The sequence below is a fragment of the Leucoraja erinacea genome, unplaced genomic scaffold, assembly GCF_028641065.1.
Source record: "Leucoraja erinacea ecotype New England unplaced genomic scaffold, Leri_hhj_1 Leri_143S, whole genome shotgun sequence".
Classification (NCBI taxonomy): Eukaryota; Metazoa; Chordata; class Chondrichthyes; order Rajiformes; family Rajidae; genus Leucoraja; species Leucoraja erinaceus.
In genome coordinates this window covers 10,544-28,160 of record NW_026575715.1, presented here as the reverse complement: position 1 = coordinate 28,160, position 17,617 = coordinate 10,544, and the positions used below count along the sequence as shown (strand labels likewise).

General features: G+C 46.6%; 1 protein-coding gene across 1 annotated transcript; it reads left to right on the top strand.

Annotated features, from left to right (window-relative positions):
* Window positions 1-1,673: 1,673 nt before the first annotated feature.
* LOC129715829 (uncharacterized) lies at window positions 1,674-6,949 on the top strand. The gene is made up of 2 exons (XM_055665701.1): window positions 1,674-2,091; window positions 4,801-6,949. The coding sequence occupies exons 1-2, from the start codon at window positions 1,732-1,734 to the stop codon at window positions 5,791-5,793; spliced, it is 1,353 nt and encodes a 450-aa protein (XP_055521676.1). The 5' UTR covers window positions 1,674-1,731; the 3' UTR covers window positions 5,794-6,949.
* The last annotated feature ends 10,668 nt before the right edge of the window (window positions 6,950-17,617 follow it).

Genomic DNA, 17,617 nt, shown 5'->3' with positions numbered 1-17,617 from the left:
TTTCAGAATGTTTCAATCTATAATAACTAAAAATTTCTTTCAGTTCTCATAAATTTTAAGAAAGTTATCGGCTTTTAAATGTTCTCGATCACAGCTTTTGTGTTAAGGCAATGAAAAAGCAATAGGGGACAAGATGCCAATTTCCAAGTATTAAAATGGCCATAACTGTTTTAATACTGAAGATATAAAAGTGAATTAGGTGTCAAATTAAATTTATTTTTATGCTTTATCTGATAAATGGGATAAATTAAAGACTTGAATTTTAAAATCTCAACATTTTGTAACATTGCTAGGTAAAGGGGAGAGTTCTAGATCTGGATGTTGTACGCTGAAAAGGTCTAGGTAGAACGTCACTCAGCACTGGACAATTTTTACATTTTATCAAGCCAATTATTAACCTACAAACCTGTACGTCTTTGGAAGTGTGGGAGGAAACGGAAGATCCTTCTGAACTTTGTAGTTGGCAGGGGGCAGTACTCTGCATCGCCAACTTGGATAATTTAACATTTAAAAAAATCAAGCCAATTAACCTACAAACCTGCACGTCTTTGGAGTGTGGTAGGAAACCGTAGATCTCGGGGAAAACCCACGCAAGTCACGGGGAGAACGTGCAAACTCTGTACAGACAGCACCCGTAGTCGGGATCGAACCCGGGACTCCGTCGCTGTGAGGCAGCAACTCTACCGCTGTGCCACCGCGATCGTGCTAGTTGTACCAAAAGTCCGTCCTACCACACTCCAAACGTCCATCCAACCCCAGGAGAGAGGCAGCGGCTCCCGCTTCACGCACACGGAGGCCGCGGCTGAGCTCCCTCCCTCCCAAAGATCCTATAGTGGAGCAAGATAGGCTACTCCTGCGAAATGCAATGGGCTGACGTGTAGTACGCTATGGAGGGGATCCTGGGCATTATTCCCCGCCCATTTTAGTAACCGGAACCTACCCGACCCGACCCGACCCGACTTGCAGTGTAATCAACGTTGCGGGGGAACAGTTTTTGTGTGTGATATAGGGTTAGATTCATAATTCTGTTAGTTCATACTTCTGTTAATTCTTGCTAAAGAATAAAATGTTTATAAACACACATACATGAATGGGATATAAATGTGTATAATCATATAACACACACAATTATATTTCTTCTGATTTTTATATCCAATGATGAATTTTATTTCAAACTAGACAAGGGACATTAAATAATAAACATTGTAAACCTCCCCGCAACTTCACACACACTAGGCCCCACCCCCCCCCCCCCCCCCCCCCCACTCTACAATGTCTCCCCCTCCTATGCTGTTGTCCCTTAAACCACCAGCTCTGCTTTGCGACGTGACGCTGGAGCGGGGCAGACGTCGTGACGCTGGAGCGGGGGCAGACGTCGTGACGCTGGAGAGAGGGGCAGACGTCGTGACGCTGGAGCGGGGGCAGACGTCGTGACGCTAGATAGGGGATACGTCATGACGTTAGAGAGGGGCAGACGTCGTGACGCTAGAGCCAGGGCAGACGTCGTGACGCTGGAGCGGGGCAGACGTCGTGACGCTAGAGCGGGGGAGCGGGGCAGACGTCGTGACGCTGGAGCGGGGCAGACGTCGTGACGCTGGAGCGGGGCAGACGTCGTGACGCTGGAGCGGGGCAGACGTCGTGACGCTGGAGCGGGGCAGACGTCGTGACGCTGGAGAGGGGCAGACGTTAAGCGGGCGGATAGAGCGCGCAGACGAGGGTGAACAACGCAAAATGGTTCCAATAAGATGGAAGGTGCTGCCCATTGGCGAGGCCCAAACCCTACTCAGCCGCCAGATTAAAACTGAGGAGGGCCTGGAGGTTGAGGTCAAGGTGGAGGAGGAGTGGGAGGAGGCTCAGGCCCAGGCCCAGGAGATTGAGGCCAAAGTGAAGGAGGAGCAGGCCGAGGTGGAGGCCCAGGCCCAGGCCCAAGCCCAGGTCCAGGCCCAGATCCAGGAGATTGAGGTGAAGGAGGAGGAGGCCCGGGTCAAAGAGGAGGAGGACCTGGAGATTATGGTGATTGGGGTCAAGGAGGAGGAGGAGGACCATGAGGAGGTGTATCGTGTCCGCAGCATCGCCCCACCCCGGACTAAGGTAAAGGGCCTGTCCCATGGGCATGCGGCAAGCGCGACAAGACCGGAAGCGTGGATCGTGCGGCGGTCGAGTGAAGTCCGCGGGAAGGTCGCGCGGAGGTCAAGGAAGGTCGCGCGTGACGTCATTTTTACCATACAATACAATACAATTTATTTGTTGTCATTTGAACCCAGAGGTTCAAACGAAATTTGGTTTCTGCAGTCATACAAACAAGAAGAAGAACCAAGACGCAACAAAAAGCCGCGCCGGGTGATGCAAGGCCGCGCTCCGGGTCTTGGTGTTGGAGCCCCCGGCGTGCGTTAACAAGTCCCGCGGCCAGTTAAAGCCGCGCCGGGCGATGTAAGGTCCCACTCCAGGTCATCCTCAACCCCGCAACTCGGGCGGGAGAAGTCGCCGTGGCGGAAGCCCCGAAAAGCAGTCTCCCACCAGGGACCCGCGGGCTCCCGGTGTCACCGTCCACCGGGCCGGCGGTTGGAGCCTCCGAATCTCCTGGATCTGGTCGCAGCCGCGCGCCACCACCGCTCCGAACTCGGCCGGCTCCGCGATGGTGAGTAGTCCACAGCTCCGCGACTGGAGCCCCAGGTCGTTCCGGTTGGAGGCCGCTCCACGGTGCTCGGCCCCAACAACGGAGACCCGACAGAGAACCGGGTTCTCCGTGCAGGGGAAAGATTTAAAAAAGTTTCCCCCCGCCCCACACACACATACCCAGTTTAAAAAAAAAAAAAACAGATACATACATACGAGACAAAAAAAAACGACAGACGGACTGCAGAGGCCGCTGTGACGTGAGTCGCGCCGCCCACCCGAAGCTCATATAAACGGGGGTTGCAAGCTGCTATTCCATGGTCATCATGGAAGAGATACAGATTGCATTGCTGCAACAGCGAGAGACTTCTGTTAGCAGCAGCCCTCATGCTGACAGGTCAGCTGGGCACGAGTTCAACAAGGAAGGCTATCAAGAAACCTTGCTGATGGTGTTGTGAGCCATCTTGTAGGAATCCCCTGACGCAAGGTAGCGGACGGTGATGGCTAGGCGCAGGCCTGGTTCCAGTGACGTCCGCATGATGGTGTCCGTTTTCTGCAGAAGAGGTCCGACTCGTGCCTTTAGCAGCTAAGGTCAGGAGGTTACCTGGTGAAATTTCTAAAGGCAGCCTCATCTTTCCGCTGCAGATCCGTCACCATGTTCTCATACTGGCCCAAAGTGGGTCTCATCCGGAACTAAGACCTCGTCCACACAGACCTCTTCCTGTGTTTCTTGATAGCCTTCCTTGTTGAACCCCTGCACAGCTGACCTGTCAGCATGAGGGCTGCTGTTAACAGAGGTCTCTCTTGCTGTTGCAGCAATGCAATCTGTATCTCTTCCATGATGAGTCTGCAACCCCCGTTTATATGAGTAAAAATGACGTCACGTGCGACCTTCCCGCGGACTTCGCTCGAACTTCATGTCAACTCGCTCAAGGATCACTCGACCTCCGCATCCAGTTTTGTCGGGCTAGCCGCTTGCAGTCGCATGCTGGTGGGACAGGCCCTTCAGTTTTTCGGAGCCCTGCGCGATGTCGGGACCAGCCCCGCACAACTCCATAATGCTCCGGCGATCGAAGTGGGACTGGCCCCGCGAGGCCGTACGGCTCAAGCGACCACGTTAGGTCGCGCTTGCCGCATACAGTCGCATGCTAGTGGGACAGGCCCTTTACTCAAGGCCACGGGCCACAGGTGCTGCTGTTGCTGGTGTTGTCTCTGGCCCAGGCTATGCACAGGACACTGCTGCCTCAAGTGTGATGAAGAAGTTCAGGAGACCTGTTACACCACCGTGTGACTTCAGCAGGGAACAAGAGGCGGAGCTGGTAGATTGGTATCGGGCAAACCCTGAGCCACAAATCGATCTCAGTATGGCGTGCACATCCTAAAGCTGTAGGACAACTTGTTCCATTTGATCTTATTTGATTGTGCACACCAGGTTGATTGCATTCGTCGAAACGGGACGGACCACGTGAAGGTTGCAATCTCCCACCCCTGTATCATAATCCACAAATATCCACTCTCAAGATAATCAAATTCATTATTTTTTGCATAATCATGTTATAAGAACATCTAAATAATCTATATTTTGTGTTATTATCTATCCATGATCATTATTTTCATACTAAATACCTGACTAAAAACTTCCACAGCACATAATTTTTAGTCAGATATTTAGTTTGAAAATATTGATCATGGATAGACAATTACACAAAATATAGATAATTTAGATGTTCTTATGACATGGTTGTGCAAAAAAATAATGATTTTGATTATCTTGAGAGTGGATTTGTGGATTTTGAACACATGTCTGTGTGAAATGGCCCTTGCTGCTGCAGTGTAATAAACCAAAGGAGTAAAATTTATGGGAATTAAACATTCAATTCCTTTGACTTGGCATAGAAATTCATGACAAAGTGAGATTTAAAAATCATGTTATATTGTGAATTTTTGTGTGAATGGGATCAATTTGTTGTTTGGATATTTCGGCTATCTAAAAATCTATTTTTAGCCTTTTCTAAAGTATGGGATAGATGTTTAGATCTAGTAATAGAATTTAGATTAATTTAATTGATTAGATGACACTAATGAATTTGACACGTTTTTTGTTTGGGTATTTACTATTTCTTTTAACATTTAACTTGTTTCTACTTAATGCTGTTCAGTGTTTTTTTCCTTTACATTTTTCAGATGCCTCGGAAGAAGAATTACAGAATTGTCAATCCAAATGCCCCGCCTGGCATAGCTAGAACTCACCTTGAAATGAATTTCCCTGTCATGCCCGAGTCTAAGAGTGATCTTAAAAATGGACACATCTTGTACATGTATACCTCATTTGGTAAAAGTCTGGCTGAAACTCAGAAATGGTTGACCTCACATTACTCTTTGCCGGATGCCGAAGGGTATTCAATTGGTGCTGTTATGTTAAAGGTGAAGAGTCTCATTACCCGGACTTTGCTTAAGTTTAAAAAACTTAGCAGTCCCAAGGAACTTGGAGCATTTACGGAAATTTGTAATGAAACGTTTAAATTTCCAGAAGGCAGTCAACGCATTTCTTTACATGACATTCCACCGCCTGTTGCTCAAGATCCTGAATCCTTGACCCCTGCCGAAATCCAAGTGCCCATATTTCCAGACACAAGATGTACCAGAGAACTTCTAAGTCTTACACCAAGGGAACAGAAAATGAAAAAAAGACTAAACTTTCTGTCTACATCCATCGTCGCTCTTACACTAAAGTATCGCACAAAGATCAGTGAACTTAGGGCACAGTTGAAAACTCCAAAACGTGTCGTTAATCAAGCCTTAAAGAGAAAGCAAAACCAAATAGATACGAAGGACAGAAAGATTCAGGAACTCAAAGCCAAATTACGTGGGAATACTTTGGCACGAGAGCTTGCTGAAACCAAGGCAGAGTTTTTGAAACTTCAGAAAGCACACAGTCAATTGCTCAAGTTTCGTGGCAGTGAGAAAAAGGGGGAAACTGTTTCAATTCACCAGTACAGAAAAGTTCAGGAAAAACTAAAGGACAGGGAAGATGAGGTGAGACGCCTCAAATTGGACAATCTTGTCCTCAAAGAAGCAATAGAAACTCTGGAGGCTGCCTGTATTGCCAAGTCAAATGAGGACCAGAAGACTTACTCCTCCACAACAAGGATGCATGCGTTTGACGGTGCATCGTAAACAAAACACCCGCAGCAAACGTTCCAATCCTGATGAGTCAGTTCCACAAGCAGAGTGGACTTGATCTGGATTGTGTTCCTCCACACAGTGCAGTTGAACTCGGCATTCGCAGCGATTATCTGAATTTGGACTACTCCAAATCAAAGATCTTATAGCGGAGCAAGATAGACCACTCATACGAAATGCAACGGGCTGACATGTAGTACGCTACGGAGTGGATCGTGGGCATTTTTTCCGTCCATTCCAGTAACCGGAACCTACCCGATCCGACTCGCAGCGTAATCAACGTTGTGGGGGAACAGTTTGTGTGTGTGATATAGGGTTAGATTCACAATTCTGTTAGTTGTTTTTAAAGAATAAAATGTTAATAAAATTTGACACTGGTAATTTTCTTTTTTAATGATTTTTAAATCATTTCTTTTAAATGGCTCATATGCTGTGTTTGAGTTGATTTTGTTTGCACCTGCACTCTGTAATTCATTCATCTAATCACACTGTTCACAACTGCAGTATTTGGGAAAATAATAGCAATATGAAGATTCCAGTTGCTCTAGCCCTGGAATGTTACTTAATGTTTTTGTGTCTATGGAGTTGTTTCTCAACAATAAAAATAGGTCTGGTCTTCCCAATAGCCAGAGAGTGGAATGAGATCTGTCTGTAAATGGTGGGGTTATCTAAATTAAGTATTTCACAAAATTAAATTTGTTTAAGCAAGATTTACAAATGATGTATAACTTAAGGATGGTTTTATTCAGCGAGCATACAACTGAATAGATTGTGCTGGAAAGAACACAATTACATGAATGTGATATAGATGTATATATTAATATAACACACACATTTACATTTCTTCCGATTTTTATATCCAATGATGAACTTTATTTCCTACAAGACAAGCGACAACATTAAATAAAAAACATTGTAAACCTCCCCGCAACTTCACTTTGGTGCCTCGGCCGTGCTGATCCAGGCCAGACTCCCCGCACGCTGTGGAAGGAACATCTTTTTGCTTTTATTGTGATTTATTTCTCTTTTTAACACTGAATATTTGATAACGACGCATTAGCAGCATATGGCACCAATATTGCACCAACCCACTCAATTTTAAATAATTCATAATAGAAATCCATTAACATGGTTAACACGTTATTTCTGACATGCATAGTAAGATTTACATAATTCACATTATTCTGTGCGCGAGATATACAGGGTTGCAGTGACAGCATATCAGCTAACCAGCGAAAGTGATGTACAATTCAATGTATGTAACACAATGATAGCCCCACCCCTGCTTACACCAAAGAGCAAACGTCCAACGTAGATACAATAATAAATAAATCGCCATTTGCATTGTTTTGCGCAGCTAACAAATCACAATTTCACACAATGTACAGAAGACGGCAGTTATTTGACAAATACTCCGCAGTTCAGTGTAGGAGATCATGTCGGCGAGTATTCTGGACACACTCGCCATCTGAAATTACAGAAAATATCATGTAGTCAATATGTTCTTATTCTGCATTAAATAACAGAGAGGTAGAAAGAAAATGCTCGTGACAAGATTTTTACAAGGATGTTGCCATGAGGCAACTAGTACTCCTACACCTATTCCAGCACTATCTAAATGGCGTCAAGTTGGCAAAAGGGGTAATACAACGGGATATGGGGTTCCTTGTACATCAGTCTATGAAATTAAGCATGCAGGTAATGGAGCAGCTGGGCTTGTACACTCTGGAGCTTAGAAGGATGAGAGGGTTTCTTATTGAAACATATAAGATTGTTAAGGGCTTGGACACGCTAGAGGCAGGAAACATGTTCAGAACCAGGGGCCACAGTTTAAGAATAAGGACTAAGCCATTTAGAACGGAGACGAGGAAACACTTTTTCTCACAGAGAGTGGTGAGTCTGTGGAATTCTCTGCCTCAAAGGGCAGTGGAGGCCGGTTCTCTGGATGCTTTCAAGAGAGAGCTAGATAGGGCTCTTAAAAATAGCGGAGACGGGATATGGGGAGAAGGCAGGAACGGGGTACTGATTGGGGATGATGAGCCATGACCACGATGCTGGCTCAATGGGCCGAATGGCCTACTCCTGCACCTATTGTCTATTGAGGCCTCGACTGTTTCTGAGACAAAGGGGAGCACTCAGCTCTAAGATCTGAACTATAGTGAAAGTTCGGGCAGACTTAATAAAATTCTCAGTACAAAACAAAGTCAATATGTTCTTATTCTGCATTAAATAACACGGCGGTAGAAATAAAACGCTCTTGAGGAGAAGATTTATACAAGGATGTTGCCATGAGGACTCGACCATCTGAGCTCAATGATCTAACTCCAGTGAGAGATTGAACAGGCTAAATAAAATTTTCAATATGCCACAGAAGTAATAAATGTTTTCTTACCTTTCCTCCTTAACGGGGAACCTGGAGAAAGACAAGTCGGGTCGCCTACATTAACAATTGGAGCAACTTACCGCAGGACTAGTAGATGTGGACGCTGCCATGGACAAAGCGAAGATTCTTTGGATTCGAGAGCAGAGGCGGAAGCAAAGATCCGATCTTTGGCCGGAGGCAAGATGGCGGAGACTGGTTGCTAAAATGAGTCCTATAATCGCCCATGAATCTGCCCATGACCGTACTACGTGTTTTGCGTAGGAGTAGGCCATCTTGCTCCGTTATAAGATCTTTGCTCCAAATGTGATGATCTACAGGACACTTCCGCCCCACTACTTTACCATTAAGAATGTCCTATAATTTTTGATTTGATTTTCAAATCAAATCAAAAATTATAGGACATTCTTAATGGGGAGTGGGCAGAATAGCACGTCATGCGTGGTTTGAGGAGCAAAAACTTGTAGTTTACAATGCCAAAATTGAAAAAGTTGAGGAAAAACAAGGTGTACAGAGTTGCTTATTGGTTACAATCTGAGGAGTATGATGATGCTACTGATTACGATATGCCAATGTACCAGCTAGCGACTGATCTTCTCCAGAAAGACTTGGTCTATTGTTAGAAATTGTCATTTCTTTACCTGTCTGTTACGTACTTATAGCATATGATACAATAATATTAAAGTTCTGATCTTGAGAATATCACATTTTGGAATATTCAAGGCAGTCTGGGCGTTTATTGCTATTTCCGTCACAGCGGTTAATTATGTAATCAGCTACTTAATTAGGTAATTAACTAATTATATGCTTTAGTTTCAGGTCATCCAAGTAAGATGTATCATTTCAGAATGCTTCAACCTTTCATAACTGAAAATTTCATTCAGTTCTCTTGTTTTATTTAAGAAAGTTAAGGGCTTTGATGTCAATTGACATCAAAGGCTTTTGTGATCACGGCTTTTGTGTTAAGTCAATGGAAAAGTAATAGGGAACAAGATGTCCGAGTATGAAAATGGCCATAACTTGTTTAATACTGAAGATATCATAGTGAATTAGGTATCAAATTAAAGTTCTTTTTATGCTTTATCTGATGGGATAAATTACAGGCTTGATTTTTGACATCTCCAAATTTTGTAACATTCCCCACAATAGACAATAGGTGCAGGAGTAGGCCATTTGACCTTCGAGCCAGCACCGCCATTCAATGTGATCATGGCTGATCATCCCCAATCAGTACCCCTTTCCTACCTTCTCCCCATATCCCTTCACTCTCTATCTTTAAGAGCCCTACCGGCCTCCACCGCCCTCTGAGGCAGAGAATTCCCCTACTCACAACTCTCCGTGCGAAAAAGTGGTTCTGGACTCCCCCAACATCGGGACATGTTTCCTGCCTTTAGCGTGTCCCTTAGTAAACCCTTAATAATCCTACATGTTTCAATAAGATATCCTCTAAATTCTAAACTCTAAATTCCAGAGTGTACAAGCCCAGCCACTCCATTCTCCATGAGATGTCAAAAATCAAGTGGGACGACAGATGGCGCAATGGGTTAAGTGTTCGGCTGGCGACCGGAAGGTAGCCGGTTCGAATCCCGCTTGGAGTGCATACTGTCGTTATGTCCTTGGGGCAAGACACTTCACCCACCTTTGCCTGTGTGTAAATGTAATGTAATTATGTGAAGCACTGTTATATAAATAAGATTATTATTATTCCAAGTTGTATGTTTAAAGTCTAACACTCATCCCTTATATGGACTACCCTCTACATGATCCTACGGATGTGGACAAGGGGGCTGAATGGTCCACTTTTGTCCCCATTCATGTTCTTATGTTATTCGGCAACGAGCCGACCTTGTGAAAATGGCACATGGTTGAAAAAATGTGAATGACAATAGACAATAGGCGCAGAAGTAGGCCATTCGGCCCTTTGAGCCAGCACCGCCATTCAATGTGATCATGGCTGATCATCCCCAATCAGTACCCCGTACTTGCCTTCTCCCCTGACTCCGCTATCTTTAAGAGCCCCATCTAGCTCTCTCTTGAAAGTATCCAGAGAACCGGCCTCCACCTCCCTCTGATGCAGAGAATTCCATACACTCACAACTCTCTGGGTGAAGAAGTGTTTCCTCGTCTCCGTTCTAAATGGCTTACCCCTTATTCTTAAGCTGTGGTCCCTGGTTCTGGACTCCCCCAACATTGGGAACATGTTTCCTGCCTCTAGCGTGTCCAAGCCCTTAACAATCTTATATGTTTCGATAAGAATCCCTCTCATCCTTCTAAATTCCAGTGTATACAAGCCCAGCCGCTCCATTCTCTCAGCATATGACAGTCCCGCCATCCCGGGAATTAACCTTGTAAACCTACGCTGCACTCCCTCAATAGCAAGAATGTCCTTCCTCAAATTAGGGGACCAAAACTGCACACAATACTCCAGGTTTCCTCCTACACTCCAAAGACGTGCAGGTTTACGGGTTAACAAGCTTCTGTGCCGGCTGCGAGAGGTGGGTGGGACCACGAAGATGGGTGGGTGAGGAGGGGATCGTCAGTTCACCACGGCACATTGCCACCACTACCCTGAGGCCAGATATCCTCCTGGTCTCAGAGGCGACCAAAAACATCGTCTTGTTGGACCTGACAGTGCCGTGGGAGGAACGTCTGGAGGGGGCCCATGAGAGGAAGATGGCCAAGTATGAAGAACTGGTCATAGACTGCCGCAAGCAGGGCTGGAAGGCAAGGTGTACGCCCATCGAGGTTGGCTGCAGAGGTTTTGCAGGGCAATCGCTCTACAAAGCCTTGAGTGCGCTGGGCATCAACGGAGTGGCGAGGAGAAGAGCCGTCTAGAACACCACAGAGGCAGCGGAGAAGGCCTCGAGATGGCTCTGGATCAGGAGAGAAGGTCCATGGGGAGGAGTGAATGCCACCTGAACACAAGTCGTGGTCTGATCAACCACGGCTGGGTCGCCTGGGTGAGGGTGTCTGATGTTGAAAGACCCGAAACACCCAATGAACCCCAGGTTACATCACTGATGATGTGTTCAGGAGCATCTATCGATGTATTTTTAGCAATCAAATGGTATGATTTGCCTGAATAGCACGCAAACAACGTTTTACACTGGGTGTTTCAGTACACATGGCAATAATAAAAGGTGGTGAATCTGTGGGATTCATTGCCACAGACGGCTGCGGTGGCCAAATCAATGGATATTTTTAAGGCGGAGAGTGGCAGATTCTTGATCAGTAAGTCGCGGTTAAGGATGAGGGCGTCACGGTTCGGCAGCGGTACAGTCGCTGGCTTACAGCGAATGCAGCGCCGGAGACCCGGGTTCGATCCCGACCACGAGGGCAGTCTGTTTGGAGTTTGCCCGTTCTCCCCGTGACCTGCGTGGGTTTTCTCCGAGATCTTCGGTTTCCTCCCGCACTCCAAAGACGTGCAGGTTTGTAGGCTAATTGGCTTGGTGTAAATGTCAAAATGGTCTCTAGTGGGTGTAGGATAGTGTTAATGCGCGGGGATCGATGGTCGACGCAGACCTGGTGGGCCGAAGGGCCTGTTTCCCGCACTGTATCTCTAAAGTATTGTACTTCCGGTGGCGCTGGTGCCAGCAGCCTCCACCTACAGCCCGGTATCTTTTTGTTTTTTTGTTTATTTAGTTATGTAAAAGTGTGTTTTTTTGTGTTTTTTGGTGTTTGAAGAGGGCACGGTGCGGGGGATACCGTCCTTCAGCCACTTCCTGGTGAGGGCGCGACTATTATTCGAGTCGCGTCCCCCCCCCCCCCCCCCCCCCACAGCGGCCTACCTACCTGGATTGGCGCGGCCTTTCCTGCCGGGATCGACCGGAGCTCCAGCAGTGGCGGGACAGCGCTGGAACATCGCGGGGCTGGCGATGCCTTACCGGGGGTCGCCGTCTAGAGCCCGGAGTGCTAGACCTGCTGCACCAACATCCTGGAGCTGCGGTTTGCAGAGCTCCCAACGCGGGCGGCGCTGATGGACAGCGCGGGGTCCTGTGACTCTGCCCGGCTCGACCTGTGGACTCGGGAGCTGCAGACTCCGGCAGCGGGAGGCGGCTGATCAGGAGGTCCGGGCCGCTGAGGAGGAGGATGCTCACCGTCGGGGTTCGGCGTCGGCGTTCCACCAGCCCGGCGTGAGGGCCTGAACATCGGGCCACCCGGGGCGGCGACTGCGGGTGCTTGGAAGGCCCCGTCCACGGATGAACACGGAGGGGAGGCTGGCTGGACTATGGTGCCTTCCTCACCTGGGTGCCATTTATGTTATGTTGTGTCGTGGACTTCTGTATTTGTGCTTTTTTTAAAATTTTAATGCAATTTCAATTTTATTTTTAATATGTTTTATTATTTATTTATTATTATTTTTATAATTTCTTTGTGATTTTTTTTTTAATGATACTGCCTGTAAGGAAAAATTCATTTTGTTGTCTCAAATTGAGACAATGACAATAAATTGAATACAATACAATACAATACAATAAACTAAACTAGAGTGTGTCAGGGAGAAGGCAGGAGAATGGGGTTGAGACCCTGGGTCGGAAGCTGCCCAAGCGATATGTAAGGTAGGCACAAAATGCTGGAGTAACTCAGCGGGACAGGCAACACTCTGGAGAGAAGGAATGGGCGATGTTTCGGGTTGAGACCCTTCAGACTGATGTCGGGGGAGGGGGTGGTACAGAGATAAAATGTAGACAGACAAAGTGAAGAAGGGTTTAGGCCCAAACGTTGCCTATTTCCTTCGCTCCATAGATGCTGCTGCACCCGCTGAATTTCTGCAACATTTTTGTGTATCACCAATAGACAATAGGTGCAGGATTAGGCCATTTGGCCCTTCCATTCAATGTGATCATGGCTGATCATCCCCAATCAGTACCCCGTTCCTGCCTTCTCCCCATATCCCCTGACTCCGCTATTTTTAAGTCCTATCCAGCTCTCTCTTGAAAGTATCCAGAGAACCGGCTGCCACCGGCCTCCACCGCCCTCTGAGGCAGAGAATTGCACAGACTCCACAGAACATAGTCCACAGAATGTAGTCAGAGACGGTAAGACTGGTGGGAGAACAGGGAACAATCTCCTAAGTACTCTCTAGAATTTAGGAGATTGAGAGGGGATCTTATAGAAACTTACAAAATTCTTAAGGGGTTGGACAGGCTAGATGCAGGAAGATTGTTCCCAAAGTTAGGGAAGTCCAGGACAAGGGGTCACAGCTTAAGGATAAGGGGGAAATCCTTTAAAACTGAGATGAGAAGAACTTTTTTCACACAGAGAGTGGTGAATCTCTGGAACTCTGCCACAGAGGGTAGTTGAGGCCAGTTCATTGGCTATATTTAAGAGGGAGTTAGATGTGGCCCTTGTGGCTAAGGGGATCAGGGGGTATGGAGAGAAGGCAGGTACGGGATACTGAGTTGGATGATCAGCCATGATCATATTGAATGGCGGTGCAGGCTCGAAGGGCCGAATGGCCTCTACTCCTGCACCTAATTTCTATGTTTCTATGTTTCTATGAAGGGAGAGGGGATGGAGAGAGAGAGAAAGCAAGGGTTACTTGAAGTTAGAGAAGTCAATGTTCATCCCGGGGTGTGGTTTAAGCTGCCCAAGTGAAATATGAGATGCTGTTCCTCCAGTTTGTGCTGGTCCTCATTCTGACAATGTAGGAGGCCCAGGACCAAAGATCCTATAGGAAGGTCAGCGTGGGAATGGGAAGGAGGAGTTAAAGTATTTAGCAACCAGGAGCAAAGATTCTATAGCAGAGACTTTGACCAGGAGATCATGTAGGCCTAGGTGGTCTGAGTGAAGGTGTCCAGTTTGGTCTCTCACATACATGAGAGTCCACTTGCTGTGCCCCATTACCGCCATGGGGCGGCGCTGTAAAGGCAGGTGTAGTACCCCATCACTGCCAGTGACGGCGCTACGATGGACCGACGAGGTTGCCACCCTCAACCGTTTGGTGTCCGCCGCCGCCGCCGTGTGGCCGGAGCCAGTACTGCGGGTCAGGAACAAGAAACAGAAACATAGAAATTAGGTGCAGGAGTAGGCCATTCGGCCCTTCGAGCCTGCACCGCCATTCAATATGATCATGGCTGATCATCCAACTCAGTATCCCGTACCTGCCTTCTCTCCATACCCCCTGATCCCTTTAGCCACAAGGGCCACGTCTAACTCCCTCTTAAATATAGCCAATGAACTGGCCTCAACGACCTTCTGTGGCAGAGAGTTCCACAGATTCACCACTCTCTGTGTGAAAAATGTTTTTCTCATCTAGGTCCTAAAAGACTTCCCTCTTATCCTTAAACTGTGTGACCCCTTGTTCTGGACTTTCCCAACATCGGGAACAATCTTCCAGCATCTAGCCTGTCCAACCCCTTAAGAATTTTGTAAGTTTCCATAAGATTCCCCCTCAATCTTCTAAATTCTGGCGAGCACAAGCCAAGTCTATCCAGTCTTTCTTCATATGAAAGTCCTGACATCCCAGGAATCAGTCTGGTGAACCTTCTCTGTACTCCCTCTATGGCAAGAATGTCTTTCCTCAGATTAGGAGACCAAAACTGTGGTCTCACCAAGACCATGTTTGCTATATTTAAGAGGGAGTTAGATGTGGCCCTTGTGGCTAAGGGGATCAGGGGGTATGGAGAGAAGGCAGGTACGGGATACTGAGTTGGATGATCAGCCATGATCATATTGAATGGAGGTGCAGGCTCGAAGGGCCGAATGGCCTACTCCTGCACCTAATTTCTATGTTTCTATGTTTCTATGTACAACTGCAGTAGAACCTCCCTGTTCCTATACTCAAATCCTTTTGCTATGATTGCTATGCTATGCTAAGAACTCAGTGGGTCAGGCAGCATCTGTGGAGGCAAGTAGTGCCTCCACTACAAGGATATAGTACTCCATTTCAGTGTAGTTTAGTGTCACGTGTACCAAGGTACAGTGAAAAGCTTTTGTTTCGTGCTAACCAGTCAGCGGAAAGACGAGACATGATTACAATCGAGTCATTTACAGTGTATAGATACATACGATTGAAAAAGCTACTTTTATAACTGCTAAACAGGTTCGCTTCTTAATAAACAGACAACACATAAACTGTTTGGTAGACCAGTTCAAAACTTTACTTATTATCGGCCGAGGGAAGGGAGGAAGAGCTCCAGTCAAGTGACCAATGTAGACACTTCACTGTCCTCAATCCACTTCTCTGAACAACAGAATTACATTGCATTATATAGTGTTTTTTTGTCACCTTAGCACATTCCACAGACATTAGTCATGGTCAGAGGTACAGGAAAATATGTTTCTACAGAATGCATCACATCAAAGGCATTTTGGCACATGGTACAAGATATATAAAAAACATTGGCCATTTGGTTCACAAATTTTTATTTTTCTACTTCCCTGGTTCCTCTCTGTCACCTCGTCCCTCATAAACATAGGACACTTGGTGCCAGGCATCTTACATCAAAGAGATCAATATAGCTCCTTCTCTGCTTCCTCTCTCGTCACTTGGGAGACAATGTTATAGTATTTGCTCCCGATGTTGGGGAAGTCCAGGACAAGGGGTCACAGCTTAAGGATAAGGGGGAAATCCTTTAAAACCGAGATGAGAAGAACTTTTTTTACACAGAGAGTGGTGAATCTCTGGAACTCTCTGCCACAGAGGGTAGTCGAGGCCAGTTCATTGGCTATATTTAAGAGGGAGTTAGATGTGGCCCTTGTGGCTAAGGGGATCAGAGGGTATGGAGAGAAGGCAGGTACGGGATACTGAGTTGGATGATCAGCCATGATCATATTGAATGGCGGTGCTGGCTCGAAGGGCCGAATGGCCTACTCCTGCACCTAATTTCTATGTTTCTATGTTTCTATTTATTATCTCACACACCGCAACCTGAGGCAAGCCTAATTTGAGACTAAATATAAGCTGAAAGATAGCCCAGAATATCTTCTTATATTTTGAACCAAATTCAGCTTTATCACAATACAATACGATAGGACTTTATGTATCCCAGGAGGGAAACTGGTCTGCCAACTGTCAGAAAACACAACCAGATACATGAAACATTCAATTAAAGTGACGAGTGGAATGTCCAAGATTGGGCAAATATTGGGGTGGGGGAGTCAGTCTTGGTCCACCCCACAGAATCTACCTCAAAAATCACAATGGTGCTGGCTCGAAGGGGCGAATGGCCTCCTCCTGCGTCTATTGTCTATTAAATGGCGGTGCTGACTCGAAGGGTCGAATGGCCTACGCCTGCACCTATTGTCTATTGAACGGCGGTGCTGGCTCGAAGGGCCGAATGGCCTACTCCTGCACCTATTGCCTATTGAATGGCGGTGCTGATTCGAAGGGCCGAATGGCCAACTCCTGCACCTATTTTCTATGATTCTGTGTTTCTACTGAGGGAATTCACCTCCACCATCAATATTCTACATCCCATCTTAAGCCAAAGCCAAGATGCCAACGGTCGAATTATACTTGGTCATCAACTCTCGACACATCAAAACGCTGCCGTATCTTCACCTGCATTTTTTAAATTTAAAAAAGTTTTTTTTATTTTGGATAGCCACGACTGATCCATATGTTTCCTTGTGTTGGTTTGTCAAGTGGCTGACTGCAAAAACATGACCTTCAGCGACGTACAAGTTCATAAGTCATAGGAGCAGAATTAGGGTCGTTTGGCCCATTTAGCCCCATATCTGAGGAAGGATGTGCTGGCTCTGGAGAGGGTCCCGAGGAGGTTTACAGGAATAATCCCAGGAATGAGTGACTTAGCATATGATGAGCGTTCGACAGCACTGGGCCTGCACTCACTGGAGTTTAGATGGTTGAGGGGAACCTCATTGAAACTTACAGAATAATGAAAGGCCTGGATAGAGTGGATGTGGAGAGGATGTTTCCACTAGTGGGAGAGTCTAGGACCAGAGGGCACAGCCTCAGAATTCTCTGGATACTTTCAAGAGAGAGCTAGATAGGGCTCTTAAAGATAGCGGAGTCAGGGGATATGGGGAGAAGGCAGGAACGGGGTACTGATTGGGGATGATCAGCCACGATCACATTGAATGGCGGTGCTGGCTCGAAGGGCCGAATGGCCTACTCCTGCACCTATTGTCTATTGTCTATTGTCAGCCACCAGAGGGCAGTGAAGGCTCACATCACAGGCGTATTCAACTGCAGAGAATATTGCAGATGTGAAATGATTTAGCTTAGTTTAGAGATACAGTGTGGAAAATAGGCCCTTTAGCCCACCGAGTCCACGCCGACCAGCGATCACCCGTACAATAGTTCTATGTTATCCAACCATCTCATCCACTCCCAAGTCACTGGGAACAATTTACAGAGACCAATTAACTTACAAACCCGAAAGAATGCTTTATAGAGTCATAGAGTGATACAGTGTGGAAACAGGCCCTTCGGCCCTACTCGCCCACACCGGCCAACAATGTCCCAGCTAC